The 17649-nt window shown below is 39.7% G+C and overlaps 2 protein-coding genes across 3 annotated transcripts in view; one reads left to right on the plus strand and one right to left on the minus strand.

Annotated features, from left to right (window-relative positions):
* The window catches only part of cerkl (ceramide kinase like), a 113094-nt gene extending 108345 nt beyond the window's left edge, over positions 1–4749 (plus strand). For both annotated transcript variants that reach the window (XM_033023832.1, XM_033023831.1), the window contains exons 9-13: positions 315–349; positions 464–569; positions 1698–1794; positions 2782–2981; positions 3888–4749. In XM_033023832.1, the coding sequence (XP_032879723.1) occupies positions 315–349; positions 464–569; positions 1698–1794; positions 2782–2981; positions 3888–3969 (520 nt within the window). In that variant the 3' untranslated portion in view covers positions 3970–4749. The remainder of the gene's footprint in view (positions 1–314; positions 350–463; positions 570–1697; positions 1795–2781; positions 2982–3887) is intronic.
* Positions 4750–6490: 1741 nt separating this feature from the next.
* Positions 6491–17649, minus strand: part of itga4 (integrin subunit alpha 4) — a 95992-nt gene continuing 84833 nt past the window's right edge. Inside the window, exons 25-28 of the mRNA XM_033023830.1 lie at positions 16081–16200; positions 14597–14689; positions 7349–7468; positions 6491–6842 (exon numbers count right to left, since the gene is read on the minus strand). Coding sequence (XP_032879721.1) covers positions 6744–6842; positions 7349–7468; positions 14597–14689; positions 16081–16200 — 432 coding nt within the window. The 3' untranslated portion in view covers positions 6491–6743. The remainder of the gene's footprint in view (positions 6843–7348; positions 7469–14596; positions 14690–16080; positions 16201–17649) is intronic.

Here is a 17649-nt window from a genome sequence, read left to right on the forward strand (position 1 = left end):
CTGACAAGAAGTTACGGGGTGCATGATTAGGAAAAGTGCTATTACATTGAAGACAGTAATGAAGCGTGTCAATGCTATCGTAGTCACCTCGTTTTTATCCATGCTAAAGGCTGTGATATGTACATTACAAAGGAGAAGATCATTTCTGACAGCCTCTTTTTCATGCATGTGTACCTCAGATTTTGCTGTCAGATTTCCTATGTTGTAATAATGTTCATTATTACATTTATTCCTATAGCAAATTCAGGCTACAATATTTTTGTATCAAAATATTTTTTTAGTATATTGGCAAATGACTTTCTGGTCTATTTTAGAAATGCAAATGGAACAAATGCGGAGGAACAATGCAGTGAGTACTGAATGTTAACTTCAATTATAAGTGAATAGATTTATATGAATTTGAAATGTCACTTTGTCTTCATTGTATCATGACATATTAACGCAAAATTGTGCTGCTTTTCAGGTGAAGATGAATGGAAAAGCATGCAAGGCGATTTCATCAATATTAGCATTATGGCGATTCCTTGTCTCTGTTCAATGGCACCAAGAGGCCTCGCACCTGACACCAGGTCAGTCAATGTAGACTAAGCCTGTGCCTATGATTTATTTCTGCCATGATTTGGGATTTTGATGGGCCTTTGATGATTTTAAACTGCAGTTAATACAGTGATCTTATGTTTGCAAAAGATTCTGTCGAAGGTGAAGACTCGTATAAATATGGAATTGTGCCCTTTATTTGACTGGATGAAGAGTTGTATTTTTTTTTTTTTTAATTTATTTATTAGAAGTACAATAAGTTACAGTAGTACACACCACATATATCTTATTACATTTGTTGTACCCCTTCATTTTTTGAGCTTTAAGAAAGATAGAAATAAAGGAAGTAAGGAAAGTGAGAAAGAGTCGTGTTAGTGCGAGAAAGTGTTGGAAAAAAAAGCCCATTAGAAAGAGTTAGAGAAGAAAGTTAAGAAATAGACCCTAGAAAAGAGAGACAGAAAGAGAAACAGTTGCTCTATTATAAAAAACCACGCAAAAAGGGATATACCAACTTCATATTTTTCATCCCCCGTTACCAGATCCTGGCACCATTTATTTTTTCAATTACTGTTGCACCTTATACTTGTAGTAAGTCAATAAATGCAGGCCACGTATTTTGTATTTTAGACAAGCACACCTGCACTGTTACTCCATGCACATCTAGACTAGCTTAAATGATTTGTCTACATTTGTAAAACACTTTAAGTATCAAACTTGCAAGATCTCTTTTTCACATAAAAAAATATTATTTACAATCATAAACTTCATAATGCTCATCAGGTAGTTATAACGCAGTAGTTGTTTTCTTAAGAAAACTTGTGCTCTAGAATATTATATCAAGAAAATTGGGGTTAGGGGCTAGAAGGTTTCAACACTTGCAATGACAATGTTCTTTTTAATAGCTATGCCTAATTTTCCAATATAAAATCTAAAAAATACTAATGATCATATATCACATTATTTAATAGACTATTATTACATAAGTGTCAATAGAAGCGATTGCATATCAATCTCAAAGACCACTGGCAGTGAAACTGACACACCGTTTTATTAAGAGAGGAATGATGCACCAATACCAACATCAATTTCCATACATATTGGCCTTTATTTCACTGCTTAGGATAAGCAAAATCTTCCTCTGTATTTAATTTCTATTTCAGGTTGGATAATGGAAGCATGTCACTTATTGCTGTCCGAAATAGTACTCGAGCAGATTTTATTAAACACCTAAAGCAATATGGTAATCTAAACAATCAGGTAAACTAAAACATTTCTTGTATTAATTCCAGGTAATTTGTTTTCTTACAAGGCTACTGATAGCATTAGCATGGCTGGCCTCCTAAAAAGAATTAGCTTGCTGTCACAAATGCTGGGCACCGTGTTATAGGAAAGATCTTGAAAGGGTTCAGAGAAGATTTACGAGGATGTTGACAGGACTAGAAGGTGTGAGCTATAGGGAGATGTTGAGTAGGCTGGGTCTCTATTCCTTGGAGCACAGGAGGATGAGGGGGTTTCTTTTAAAGGTGTACAAAATCATGAGAGGAATAGATTGGGTAGATGCACAGAGTCTCTTGCCCAGTGTAGGGGAATCGAGGACCAGAGAACATAGGTTCAAGGTGAAGGGGAAAAGATTTAATAGGAATCTGAGGGGTAACTTTTTCACACAAAGGGTGGTGGGTGCATGGAATAAACTGCCAGAGGAGGTAGTTGAGGCTGGGACTATCCCAGCGTTTAAGAAACTTAGACAGGTGCATGGATATGGACCAAGGACAGGCAGGTGGGACTAGTGTAGCTGGGACATGTTGACCAGTGTGGGCAAGTTGGGCCAAAGGGCCTGTTCCACACTGTATCACTCTATGATTCTATGACTAAAATATCTGTAATGGATTTTTACCTAATCCAGATTAGCACTTTATTATTTGCCTCGTTTTATTTTGTTATGTGCTCTTCTGTCAATATGCAGTTATTTCTAGACATTTTAGATTTATAAAGAACAATTGATTACTATAAAGCCATATGTATTCAGTTTCATTAACCATCTCCAGTAGGTGGCTTTACACCTTGGATAAATTGCAAAACTATCAGACCATTCCTGTGAGACCTCATCATCTATGGAATAGTCACTATTAATTTGCAGAGTAAATGATTTGCAACAAAATTAATTTATTGTATTTTTCATTTTTTAAGTTGCTAACATCGTTACTTTATTTTACACCTTATTTTAATTTATGTTGTTGTTTGTAGTTCAACTTTCCCTTTGTAGAGACATACACTGTCCAGGAAGTTAAAGTACAATCAAGGATGGAAAACAGATGGGCTGAAGAGACATCAGAAGAGAAAGCAGATTTTAGTTTACGTTGCCCTTCAGTAGTTTCTTTAAAAGGAAATTGTCCATGGAACGTTGATGGTGACTTAATGGAGGAATCTTCCGAAATTCATATCAAGTAAGCATTAACCTTTGTCACATTAAGATGTGTGTAGAATATTGTTTTAAAGCATTCAAAACTCGAAAAGGACACAATAATTGCCAGACCTCTTGGTTTTTATTTTGTAATCTTATGTTTATTCAATGATTCTGAGGGGTAAGATGTATAAGCATTTGGGTGGGTGGGGGGGGGGGAGATGGAGGGTGGGGGAAGGGGAGATGGGAGGGAAGGGGAGATGGGGGGGGGGAGAGGGAGGGAAAGGGGAGATTGGGGGGGGGGGAGGGAAGGGGAGATGGGGGAGGGGAGACGGGGGGGAGGAGGGGAGGGAGACGGGAGGGGATGGGAGACGGGGGGGGAGGGGGAGGGGGAGACAGTACAGGGGAGAGAGGAGGGGGTAGGAGGAAATGGGAGGGGGAGAGGTGGAGGGGGGGAGAAGAGGAGGGGATGGAACAGAGGAGAGGGGGAGGGGGAGTGGAGGGGGTTAGAAAGGGAGGGGGGTAGGACAACTATTTGATGTGCACGCCAGGTTGATTGCATTTGTGGGATCACGTGAAGGTTCCAATCACCCGCACCTGTCCCAATGAGATCCATTGTGATTAGACAACTGTGAGATGGCACTGTGACTCATGCAGCTGCTTGATTTAAACATTTTTTGATGTTTTTTACTAAAAAAGCAGGGAAATTAATAACCAAATGTTCTAATTTTCAAAACAAAATGTGGAGGAATATGTAAAAATGTCTCCGTTATGGCAAAGGGTGGAGGAGTAAATTCACAAACAGCTTAAACGAATTTTCGCGAAATAGAACCTGTTACAAACAAACCAACGAACGACAGTTTTAATAGTTATAAGATAAGATATTCAAACACTGATTCTGTTCTACTCCACCTCTGTATGATAAATGTTCTTTCCTTTACTTTCATAGGATCCACTCACAGCTAATTACTCTATATGGTAGAAGTATTGAAGAATGTGATGAGTCCACAGTACAGTGTGGTTGCCTATAGTGAAGATACCAAGCATTTGTACTGGTTTATAATTCAGACTTTCCAAAGACAATGAATCAGGATTGTTAGCAGAACTATAATGGAATTCTATGCAACTACTTTGAAATAGCTATATTTGATGGTTAGATTAAACATAAATATATAACAATTTAAAATATATAGTTTTGCAAATCTGTATGAAAATATATCCCTGATGATTACCAATTTAAAACTTTGAAGGAACATTTATTTTGTTACTTGGTTAAGTTGTCTTTAGCGATATCAATAAACTTAAGAGCAACAAAATGTCACATTCTACAATAGTTCAAAATACTTTTGTGCTGTAACCAAGAGAACTAGAATTTGAACAGCTTTGATTATTTATTATTCAGTGACAAAATGACTAAGAGGGTTGTATATTTTATGAGGTAATTTATGAAATTGTAAAAAGATCATGTTTTTAATTTACTGTACTTGGATTTAAGAAAATGAAGCTTTACATATAAAATCTTAAATGAGCAATGGTATGCTTAATGTTTAATCTCTGAAGTGATTGTTTGTTTTAGAATTTTATTCACTTCCAGATTTCTGGAATAAATAATTATTTTTATCCTGTGTTGATCTAATCATTTTGAAATCAGATTCTTGTAGTTTTCAATTTAGACTGAACAGACACATTTTAAACGTAATTTCTCTTGCACATATCACTTTGTATACATTTGTTGATATGAGCTAGTGAACCCAAGTTCCTCTTGTAAAAGTGAAAATATTTCTCTAAACCAATAAATTGATTAATTTTAATCTCTTAGTAGAACTTCCAATAAAATGAATAATAAAATTCTCCAAGATAGCAGGTATGATAATCCATCTAAGAAAATACCCATCATTTGTCAGTTTGTTACTGTTTTTACAGTCAATTCTATTACAGTTCTGGGTTAAAATGTCCAACTCCTTTTACACAGTAACTTGAACATGAATTGAGTCAGCAATCACTAAGTCCAGGCCTCCTTTCCTGCTTCATTTGAAAACTTGTATTGTTAATATTTTTCCTTTGAGATTACATTATTTTATCTGAGGTAACATTCCTATGAGATATTAGTAGAAGGAAGATAAGTACATGTATGTTTAAGAAGGAACTGCAGATGCTGGAAAAATCAAAAGTTGACAAAAAATGCTGGAGAAACTCAGCAGGTGAGGCAGCATCTATGGAGAGAAGGAATAGGCGACGTTTCGTTTTAAGTACAGGTAGTTCTGTGATAACACAATAGTTGTGTTCCCAAGAAACCTTGTGTTTTAGATAATTGTCAGTGGGAGAAAGTAGGTTTGGGGAGACAGACTTACAGTAACAACATTTTTCCTGAAGGATTTTCAAAAATGAATATCACTATTGAAAATATCTATATTTGTTTTACTGTAAGCCCAAAAGGCTGTATGTTACAGCAAGATGTAATTGTCTATGCAAAAAAAGCTTTTCACTGTACCTCTATACACGTGACAATACACTAAACTCAGACATTAATAGATTATGTTCCACGAGTGTCAATCGAAGCAATTGCTTGTCAAATTCAATAGGTTAAAATAGCTATATTCTTAAGAGACAATTGTGTCAAATTACTATGGGGAAGCAGGACTTCTTTTTCTCCTATATTATTTAAATCCAGCAGCTTTTTCTCTGCTTATCAATATCCAAAGTAACTTTTAAGTGGTTCGCTGGTTCATGATCAAAATCAAATTATCAATTTTGCTCATGTAATGGAAACAGAGTTCCCTAATTCATCACAATATCCAATTGCATTACAGCAGAACTAATTAAGTAGGAAGCAGCAAGGGTGAGAAGAAAAATAACTCAACCCTTTTGCAGAAAAGAATCGGATCCAAAAAAGCCATGCAACTGATTTGTAAAGTATATTTGATAACTAAACTAGCAATTTGGTATTAATGGTAAATAATTAAATTTTACAGTACCGATCCAGTCATTTTAAAATCATATTCTTGGTAGTTTGCAATATAGGTCCAACAACCATATTTAAAATGCAGTCAATGCAAAATGATTTTGTAATTGTGCTCGTATTCCATTCCCCACTATCTGTGCAATTTCACTGTTACAGATGTTCCCCATGTTCTTTGAAGAGGGCATATCATTAAATCTGGTGAAAATTTCATTGGAAGGTATTGCTTAATATTTTAACCCCAATAATTGATTAAATACCTCTCATCAGCCATTTTAGGACAAAACCAATAAGAGGTGGTTCCAAAAGTAAGCCCAAGCATAAATCAAGTTAGCTGAGACTCAGTTCCAAAGGCAACCATGAGGCTGGAGCTCTTCCCAAGCAACATAGTTCTAGAATTTATACGTAGCCACTTAATCAATAGTCACTCTTATTTGTTCCAGCATTTCTCATACAGTCCCCAGTGAGGGTTAGTCTTGCTCAGATTCTATGAAAGCCGGCCATATTCCAGAACTTGCATAATCCAAGACCACATTAATTTCAGCAGGGATTCTTGGTTTGAGAACAAATGGAAGCATTTTTTTTAAATGATATCAACATGAGTTGCATTTAATAAATCATAAGTGTTTCTCAGACTTCACCCCCAATGTTGCCTCATATTAAAGTCTTTAAGGATGTTCCACAGGCAAGACCTCAACAGTATACAATGCACAGCATACTCACTGCTGAAATGTTATTACATCCAGCCCACTGCCTCCGGGGATCAATGGGATTGTGAGCATAGCAGTCTCCATCTAGCTCACTTAGGGGCATTAATATTGTAAACCACCAAAGGGCATTGAACAATTACTCTTCGTCCATTAGAGAGTCATCATTGTGAACGATTGGAATCCACAGTTGGTAGTTATTTTTCTTCTCTTCCAGTTGACTTTTAAAGAATCCACACTAAACATAAGAATGGGGAGAAGGGAATAAAAGTCACAAAATTACAAATTATTCAAGCTTTTCTGTTACTGTTAACAATGATGATCATCAGTTATTGAAATAATATCCCAGACTGTGGAATCATCTTTGCAACATGTCAAATTTAATATGGATAAGGTGTATTATTGGTGACACAGGAGTATTGGTATTTTCTTTTGTTCATTACTTGAATCGTGAGGCCAAAAAATATTTTATGTGCTGAACTTTTTTGAAAATGGTATTGCCCCTCTGTTCTCTGGAAATCTAATTTACAAGTGGCTACTTGGTTTGCTTAGCTGTGTTATATCCAGCTCTCACCAAGCCTAATTTGGTGTCAGCATTTCTAGACAGGTAAGTCAACCTGCAAAACCTGGGTGGTTGGAGATCGACTGACATCATAGCTTCCTGACTGCAAGGGAAATAACATGACATTAATGTTAAAGGGAGGTGATGCTTTGAACATGAAAATAGGTCAGTATGAATCTTACCTTCCAAAATGAGTATATGATTGGAACCATTATTAAAACCACCAGGAACGTACCGATTATAGAAATTCCTATTTTTACTTTCATTTTAAGTTTAAAATTATAATGTGCTTCCATTACAACCTAGAGGAAAAAAATTGAAATTAATAACTTCATTCAAAGAAATAACTTGCAAATATGATTCCTAAGGTGTTATTTATACATAATTCTCATATCTCATAATTCTTATATACATAAGCTCCAGAAATAGTGGATGCATTAGTAATAATCTTTCAAAACTCTTTAGATTCTGGAGTAGTTCCTGAGGATTGGCGGGTAGCAAACGTAACCCCACTTTTTAAGAAGGGATGGAGAGAGAAAACGGGGAATTACAGACCAGTTAGTCTAACATCGGTAGTGGGAAACTGCTAGAGTCAGTTATTAAAGATGGGATAGCAGCACATTTGGAAAGTGGTGAAATCATTGGACAAAGTCAGCATGGATTTACAAAAGGTAAATCATGTCTGACGAATCTTATAGAATTTTTCGAGGATGTAACTAGTAGCGTGGATAGGGGAGAACCAGTGGATGTGGTGTATCTGGACTTCCAGAAGGCTTTCGACAAGGTCCCACATAAGAGATTAGTTTACAAACTTAAAGCACACGGCATTGGGGGTTCAGTATTGATGTGGATAGAGAACTGGCTGGCAAACAAGAAGCAAAGAGTAGGAGTAAACGGGTCCTTTTCACAATGGCAGGCAGTGACTAGTGGGGTACCGCAAGGCTCAGTGCTGGGACCCCAGCTATTTACAATATATATTAATGATCTAGATGAGGGAATTGAAGGCAATATCTCCAAGTTTGCGGATGACACTAAGCTGGGGGGCAGTGTTAGCTGTGAGGAGGATGCTAGGAGACTGCAATGTGACTTGGATAGGCTGGGTGAGTGGGCAAATGTTTGGCAGATGCAGTATAATGTGGATAAATGTGAGGTTATCCATTTTGGTGGCAAAAACAGGAAAGCAGACTATTATCTAAATGGTGGCCGACTAGGAAAAAGGGAGATGCAGCGAGACCTGGGTGTCATGGTACACCAGTCATTGAAAGTGGGCATGCAGGTGCAGCAGGCAGTGAAGAAAGCGAATGGTATGTTAGCTTTCATAGCAAAAGGATTTGAGTATAGGAGCAGGGAGATTCTACTGCAGTTGTACAGGGTCTTGGTGAGACCACACCTGGAGTATTGCGTACAGTTTTGGTCTCCAAATCTGAGGAAGGACATTATTGCCATAGAGGGAGTGCAGAGAAGGTTCACCAGACTGATTCCTGGGATGTCAGGACTGTCTTATGAAGAAAGACTGGATAGACTTGGTTTATACTCTCTAGAATTTAGGAGATTGAGAGGGGATCTTATAGAAACTTACAAAATTCTTAAGGGGTTGGATAGGCTAGATGCAGGAAGATTGCTCCCGATGTTGGGGAAGTCCAGGACAAGGAGTCACAGCTTAAGGATAAGGGGGAAATCCTTTAAAACCGAGATGAGAAGAACTTTTTTCACACAGAGAGTGGTGAATCTCTGGAACTCCCTGCCACAGAGGGTAGTCGAGGCCAGTTCATTGGCTATATTTAAGAGGGAGTTAGATGTGGCCCTTGTGGCTAAGGGGATCAGAGGGTATGGAGAGAAGGCAGGTACGGGATACTGAGTTGGATGATCAGCCATGATCATATTGAATGGCGGTGCAGGCTCGAAGGGCCGAATAGCCTACTCCTGCACCTAATTTCTATGTTTCTATAATTTATCAACAAACATAGTTACCAAATTATGGAAGGGAAGACCTAATATCTGGTGCAGCTGCAATTCCAAAAAGGTAGTGAGACAGATAGTTCTATTTAAAGGTTGCCATTCTACAGATCATTAGAAGATGACTGTCGGAAATTAAACGAGTGGAATTTTAAAATGTGGGGGTAGAATTTTTGTTTGCAAATAATAAGCAGTAAATCACATTAAAATGTCACATATGATTAAATAGATTTCCTCATCATGAATGAGATGTAGTGAACAGGGAGTGCAATCTCCTCGGGGAATATAAATATACCGCTGTCACACAAGAGACTGAACAGGGTTCTCACTTAACTTTTTTTCCCTGTTGCCAGCCGGGCAACCTAGGCAGCTTTTTAGGTTGCCAAATAACAGTTCAGGTGGTCATTTAAGACAGCTTGCATGACGCGTGCGATAATGTGCTCGGACAAAGTGCGTAGTTACCAGTCGGAATTATGCTCAATGAAGCATTCACATATTATTTCTGCTTCAAATAAAGTCACAAACTAAACATATTCACCAATCAAGACATGATATATACCACAATGACATGCAGCAAAATTATAATACAGTATCTCAACTCTTTTTACACGTTGCAATGAATGCAATTTCTATTTTTTCTTTCCACTTCCAATCAAAAATGTGTTGGATTATTCAGCGTATGATCAACCTTGGTGAGACCAAGCGCAGGCTTGGCGATCGCTTCGCACAACACCCACACTCAGTTCGCAATAACCAACCTGCTCTCCCGGTGACTCAGCACTTCAACTCCCCCTCCCATTCAGAATCCGATCTTTTTGTCCTGAGCCTCCTCCATGGCCAGAGTGAGGCCCATCGCAAATTGGAGGAGCAGCACCTCATATTTCGCTTGGGTAGTTTACACCCCAGCAGTATGAACATTGGCTTCTCCAATTTCAGGTAGTCCTTGCTTTCTCCCTCCTTCCCCTCCCATTCCCAGCTTTCCCACAACCTACTGTCTCCGCCTCTTCCTTTCTTTTTCCTGCCCCCCCCCCCGACATCAGTCTGAAGAAGGGTCTTGACCCGAAACGTCGCCTATTCCTTTGCTCCGTAGATGCTACCTCACCCGCTGATTTTCTCCAGCTTTTTTGTCTACCACCCATTCTCACAACTTCTGTTATCCCACTTTCCTCACCCACTCCCTGCACATTAGGGGCAATTTTACAGAGACAAGTTAACCTACAAAGCCAATGTGTCTTTTGTATGTGGGTGGAAACCCACACGCTTGCAGAGAGAATGTGCAAATTCAACACAGACAGTGCCCGAGGACAGGATCGAACAATCTCTGGCATGTGAGGCAGCAGGTCCACTAGCTGTGCCATTATATTTTGTTTACCGACACACAAAAGCTTATACGTTGATAACTTTGGTCACTAAAAAAAAAATAAACTATCCATTTTCAGTCTTAAATCTCTAAGTCACGCTATGTCCCCCTTTATAGCTACTGTATGTGTTAATTCAGTTCAAGACTATGGAGCAGTACATTGTACATAAAGCTGCTGCCTAAAAGTGCCAGAGACCTGGAATTGATCCCGAATATGGGCGCTGTCTGTATGGTGTTTGCTCCTTTTCCCTTTGATCGCATGTGTTTTCTCCGGGTGCTCGTTTCCTTCCACATTCCAAAGGTGTGCAGGAACTGTTTTCAGACCCAACCCAAAACGTAATCTTTTCCTTTTGTCCAGAGATTCCGTCTGACCTGTTGAGTTACTCCAGCTTTGTGTCTATCTTCGGTTTAAACCAGCGTCTGCATTTCCTTCCTACACACACGATACTATACTATAAATCACTACATGGTTTAGGGCTTCCACTATATAAGCCTTCTAGACCGCTAAGATCTTCTGAGACCAATCTGTTAGTGATTCCCAGAGTAAATACAAAACATGGGAAAGCAGGATTTAGTTACTATGCAACAAATAGCTGGAATAAACTTCCTGAAGATTTAAGATTTGCCTCAACTTTGACCACTTTTAAAACAAGGCTGAAAACTTTTATGTTTACTTTAGCTTTCAGCTAAATCTTAACTACATTACACTTTTAACTTTTGCACTTTTTATAATGCATTTTTAATTTTGCTTTATTTTCTTTTAATTCTTCTATTTTATTTCATTTTATTGTATGACATGTTTTTATGTGAAGCACTTTGAGTCTGCCTCGTGTATGAAATGTGCTATATAAATAAAGTTGCCTTGCCTTGCCTACGATAGAACTTTATTAATCCCAGGAGGGAAATTGTGTGTGTGTGTGTATATATATATAGTTATATATTCATATATAAATATACACTTTTGTTTTCTCATTTATAATATTGTTTACAGTGTACTATGTTTACATATTCTGTTGTGCTGCTGCAAGTAAGGATTTCATTGTTCTAACTGGGACTTGAGAGAATAAAACACTCTTGACTTACATCGCTAATATGTGGGGATAGAACTAGTGTACGGGTGATCGGGTGGTCAGTGTGGATTCGGTGGGCCGAAGGGCCTGTTTCCACGCAGTACCTTTAAATTAAACTAAAAACACTAAAACCAGAGGGAGTCTAAAGAAGGGTCTCTACCCGAAACAGGAAGAGGGAAGAAGAAAGGAAGAGGCGGATACAGTGGACTGGTAGAGGAGGGGAAAGAAGGAGAAATCAATGTTTATACTGCTGGGGTGTAAACTACCCAAGCGAAATATGAGGTGCTGCTCCTCCAATTTACGGTGGGCCTCACTCTGGCCATGGAGGAAGAGTTGAAGTGCTGAGCCACCAGGAGATCAGGTTGGTTATTGCGAACCGAGCGGAGGTGTTGGGCGAAGCGGTCGCCAAACCTACGCTTGGTCTCACCGATGTAGAGCAGCTGACACCTAGAGCAGTGGATGTAATGAGGTTGGAGGAGGTGCAGGTGAACCTCTGCCGCACCTGGAAAGACTGCTTATGTCCTTGAATGGAGTCAAGGGGGGAGGTAAAGCGACAAGTGTAGCATTTCCTGCGGTTGCAAGGGAAAGTGCCCATAGAAGGGGTGGTTTGGGTGAGAAGGGACGAATTGACCAGGGAGTTACGGAGGGAGCGGTCTCTGCGGAAAGCAGACGGGAGGAGATGGGAAGATGTGGCAAGTGGTGGGATCACGTTGGAGGTGGCGAAAATGTCGGAGGATTATTTGTTGTATGTGATGGCTGGTAGGGTGGAAGGTGAGGACAAGGGAAACTCTGCCCTTGTTACGAGTGGGGGGGCTGGGGAGTGAGAGCAGTTGTGGGGTATATTAGAGACCCTGGTGAAAGCCTCATCCATAGTAGAAGAGGGGAACTCCCGTTCCCTAAAGAATGAGGACATCTCCGATGCCCTGGTTGGGAACACTTCATCCTGGGTGCAGATGCAGCGTAGATGGAGGAATTGGGAGTAAGGGATGGAGTTCTACAGGAAGCAGGGTGGGAAGAAGCGTAATCCAGATGGCCATGGGAGTCAGTGGGTTTATAGTAGATAGATGTCAGTCAGTAGTCACCTGCGATGGAGATAGTGAGGTCTAGAAACGGTAGGGAGATGTCGGAAATGGTCCAGGTGTATTAAGTTCACCCTCCACCACCTCCAGTTTCAATTCCATTTGGAATATTTTTGGAGGACCAGGAAACCGAGAAGCAAGAGTTACTCCTGGTCCAGGTAGTGATTCTGCGTTGGGTTTCAGCGGTCGCGGCGAAGCGGCGACCGAACAGCAATGGCGGCCAGATCTCCCACAATGCAAAGCGAGGGAGAACGTGTCCTGCGCCGACCAGTTGTCGTGGCAGTGCGCATGTGCAGGGCAGCCGATGATGTGCTGGCCGTGGCAGTGCGCATGTGCAGGGGAGGATCTGCTGGCCGTGGCAGTGCGCATGTGCAAGGCGGTCGGCTGTACATGCGGATGAGGAGCGGCCGGAGCAAAGAGCGAAGACCCGGCGGGACTTTGCTCGGCTGGACTTTGGCAACCGGGCAACTGTTAATTTCGAGCCCTGCTGAAGATGTTAGAATCTTGAACAAAAAAAAATAAATGGCTGGAGGAACTTAGCAGATCAGGCAGCATCTGTGGAGAGAAATGAACAGATGGAGTATGGTTTCAACCATTTGCACCCTTTCTCTTCACTTGCACCTCCAGCCTTGGTTACTTTCTCTAACTCCTCTCCCCCAACCCATCCTTCACCAAATCCAGCTATCACCACATTCTTTCTCCCCTTCTTTCCTAGCTCCCTTCTAATCCATCAGTTCGAAGGAAGATCCCGACCTGAAATGTCGTTTGTCCATTTCCCTCCACAGATGCTGCCTGACCGGCAGAGTTCCTCCAACATTTCATTTTGCTCATAAGTACATCATAGCTGACCAGCATTGAAAGACAGTGTTCATGCTCCAACAGTAGAAGAAAATAGCAGATAGGAAGACTGCCAGAAAAGGGTTTTAGATCAGCAACATGTGCTAGAAAGTCACCTCTCAGAGCTATTCCAAAAAATATCTCTCAAGATACTCTTGTTTTCCTGCTGTTATTTTAAAACCATGAAACTTTCTCATCTTTCAGTGTCCAAAATCCTACAGGATATTTAAAATGCAATTTACACCTAAAAATTGCCACATTGGGATTATTTTTTAAATTGTTTTACACTAAATGAAAGTTAATTGTATAAATTGCTATCAGGGCTGCAAGTTGGCTATGTAGCTGTCCTTTAAACTGCATTTTCACTGCAATAAGGTAGTCATTAATACAATCAAACTTTCCAATGACTCAGGACTAGGTGGCATTAGCCTACACCCAGGCACAAAACTGGATATGTAGCCACGTACCCTTAATTTCTTAGAGCTAATGAAAATTAACCTCATATTTCTCCCTTTCACTCAGATACCACGTACTCCAAATTATAGATTTTCCTTTACCTGAGGCTTTTCAAACTAGTGTCTGTTTCTGGCTCAACCAATATTTAATTCATTGCATGCACAACAGTAAATGGTTGACCTGATTTTTCCTAACACTCCAAGGGTGGTGCAGCGGTAGAGTTGCTGCCTTACAGCGCCCATTTCAATCCTGCCTATAGATGCTGTCTAAACGGAGTTGGTATGCTCTCCCTCTGAGCACATGGGTGCTTCAGTTTCCTCCCCTCCCTTTCCAAAGATGTGCACGTTTGTGGGTTAATTGTCCCTAGAGTGTAGGATAGAACTAGTGTGTGGGTTGGCACAGACTCGGTGGGCCAAAGGGCTTGTTTCCACGCTGTATTTCTAAACAGTGCTCATGCTCTACTTCTTCAAGAAAAATACAGTTAACCAATAAACCTGTTCCTGAGCATGTCCTGGAAAGCCAATATCATTACTCAAAGATGCATCCAGGACAAGTTTAAAAGAGGGAAGGGCTGAAAATTAATCTAGCATGTTGTAGGGAAGGCAATACGCTCTCAATTCAACAACATCCACATCAACGCTACTGATTTTACAATAATGTGTAAATACTTACAGTCATGTTCATTTCTCCAACTTGAACAACGTTGAACTTTTGTCTTGATGATGCAACAGCTTCAGTAAAAAATCTAGTTGATGCAGCTGTACCCTGTTGAAGTGAAATGTGAATTTTGTATTCTGTTTAAACATGACAGTAACAGATTTACTGTGTCTGGTAGATAATATCATGTAAATACAGTTTCTGTACAAAATGTATTTTCTGCTGGAACATAGAACACTGCAACACAAGAGTAGGCCCAACTACCCACAATGGCCATGCCGAATATAACACCAAGAACATCACTTATCTTCCTGCTCACAACCCATATGCACCATTCCCAGTATATTTATATGCCTATGCAAAAGACTTTTAAATACTTTTTTCTCCTTCACCTGGAAACGAGTATCTCAAGAGCAATTTTTTAAATATACATGTTTCATGTCATTCCTTCTTCATTTGATGAGATTTCCATTTGGAAGGGGAGGGGGAGGGGGGGGGGTAGAAGGACTGGCCATGTCAACTTTACCTGGTGGTCTCCCAAATTTAACAAAGATTGGCAAAAACATACTAGTGCAGACAGGAATTCCAATCTGAGGTGATCTACATATTCATACATCAAGAAAGCAGGCCCTTCAGCCGATTGCCCATGCTGTCCAAGATGCCCCATCTACACTAGTCCCACCTACTCAAGTTTGGCTCATATCGCGTTAAACCTTTCCTATCCATGTACCTGGCCAAATGTCATCTAAATGTTGTACTACCTATCTCAACTACCTTTGGCAGCTCGTTCCATATACCCACCACCTTACTGAATAACTTTCATGAAGCATATGCCACTAGGGAAAGGGAAGAGAAGCAAAAGCAAGCACAGATTCCGTCATGAAGAGTAGAAACAAGGAACTGTAGATGCTAGTTTACCAAGGAAAGACGCAAAATGCTGGAGTAACTCAGCGGGTCAGGCAGCATCCCTGGAGTACATGAATGTTTCAGGTCAGGGACCCTTCTGATGTTTTGAGTCGGGACTTTTCTTCGAAGGGATTCTGAACCGATATATCACATCTCATTTTCACCAGGGATGCTGCTTGACCCTACTGAGTTACTCCAGCATTTTGTGCTGTCTTCATGAACAGGTGCCCAGCGATAGGAAAGATTGTTGAAGATAGAACAGAGATTGATTTCTATTTTTTTTCTTTCAACTATTATTTTAAAAAACCATGGATCACATTTTTGACCCTCTACTATAATCATATGAAGTCTATAGGTTAATTGCTAATAAGCTTATAGGTTAATTAAGTGTGCAGGAAGTGGATGGGAAAATTGAATAACATAGAAGTGTGAATGGGTGGTTGGTGTCGATTTGATGAGCCGAAGGGCCTCTTACCATGTTGCATGTTTCAATCAATCAATTTCTAGAATTTGTTTGTATATTAATTGAACACACATTACAAGGTTCAGTCATAGTTAAAAGATCTAAAACGGCACATGCAGAATAAACTTACTGTTGCGAGAAATGCATAGTTGAGTCTCGTGGCAACTTGGATGGATGCAACTTTGCCACCTTCAATGTCTCCAAGCTGACAAGTGATGTGTAAACAGGAAATTCCATGTCGGAAGCAAGACTGTTAAAAATATATAAAATATAAACTTTATATGTAAAAGGCTGAAATTCATAAGTTATAGCACATGCCACTGGTATTCAGAGAGTCCTGAGAAATTGAATGATTGAACTTGTACAGTAGTTTTGAGGAGATCAGACATGTTATACTTACAGTAACCAGTGGGACATTATACCTGACATGATGTTATGGGCCAAAGTCAATTTGTCATCTTATCACAAGGGTTAGAAGCAAATGATAATAATAAAAAGAATATTAACACAAATTCACTCAATGATGTCATGGTGTAGATAATGACAAAAAAAAACACCCTGGTATTTAAGAATCTGAACTCAGGATTTATTTTTCCGCTATTAAAATAATGTAATACCTAATACAAAGGAACTAGATATAAATAAAGCAAGATACCTCATGCTGAAATCTAGAACAAAAATATTCTTGCCTTTCTATTTTGCTTCTATTTCCGGAACAGCCAAAAACACAAAGTATTGTTTTGTAAAATAAATTTGAATCAACAAAGACTTCATGCAGTTTGTCAAAGCTATATGTGAAAACAAGCTGTGAGGATGCTATGGAACCTACAAACGGAATACAAATAAGATTGAGCAAATAGGCACGGAGGCTGCAGTTCAGGAAAGCGCCGTTCCTTGATCTTTATAAAAGCTATGCATGAACGTACTGTGAAGAAACTGAACTGAATCTTGTTGGTAAATGCCAGCAGTTCTGAGGCTATTTGTCAGCAATTATTTTCATGAAGGCAAATTCAGAGCTTCGGCACCTGCACATTCACATACAGAAGCTCCAGTCAAACTCTCGCTTATGAATCTAAAAGTACACTTTGTAATTGAATATAACAAATAAGGCAAGTTGCATTTAAAAAATAATAATTACATATGCAGTAAGTTGTTTAATATTTAAATTATTTTGGTGATTTTACTTAAAATTAACAGTTTTAAGAGCTATTTTATTTGTAAGTTTTTGAATGCTCTTGGTCTGTGTTTTTCAAAATGTTTGAAAACTTTGATGTTTGAAAACTGGGAATGATGCTTCGCTGTTTGTGATTTCCTCAGCACAAGCAAGAACCTGGCCTGTTCATATGACCAAATTATGTTACATAATGCCCTGGCCTGGCAATACGTAGGGACTTGCCATTTGGGGCTCTTCTGATCTGATCAGATCCAGGGAAGTGTGGAATGCATGAAGTGGGTGAAAAAGTCAAGCACACCTTTTAACCTGATGGAAAACTAGTTTTAAAAAAAAATGGTGTTCAAATGGGGTTATGCTGTGCTGGTTTATCAGTCCCTGAAGGGCCTGTCCCACCTGGGCGTCATTTGCGCGTCATTTATGCAACATCATTTACGCGTCACGACGCGCGCGTGACGTGCATTACACGTGCATGGCGGTGGTGAGACGTGGTGGCGTAGGCAGTGAAGAGTAGTCGCACGCGGGGCC

The sequence above is a fragment of the Amblyraja radiata genome, chromosome 7 (genome assembly GCF_010909765.2).
Source record: "Amblyraja radiata isolate CabotCenter1 chromosome 7, sAmbRad1.1.pri, whole genome shotgun sequence".
NCBI lineage: Eukaryota > Metazoa > Chordata > Chondrichthyes > Rajiformes > Rajidae > Amblyraja > Amblyraja radiata.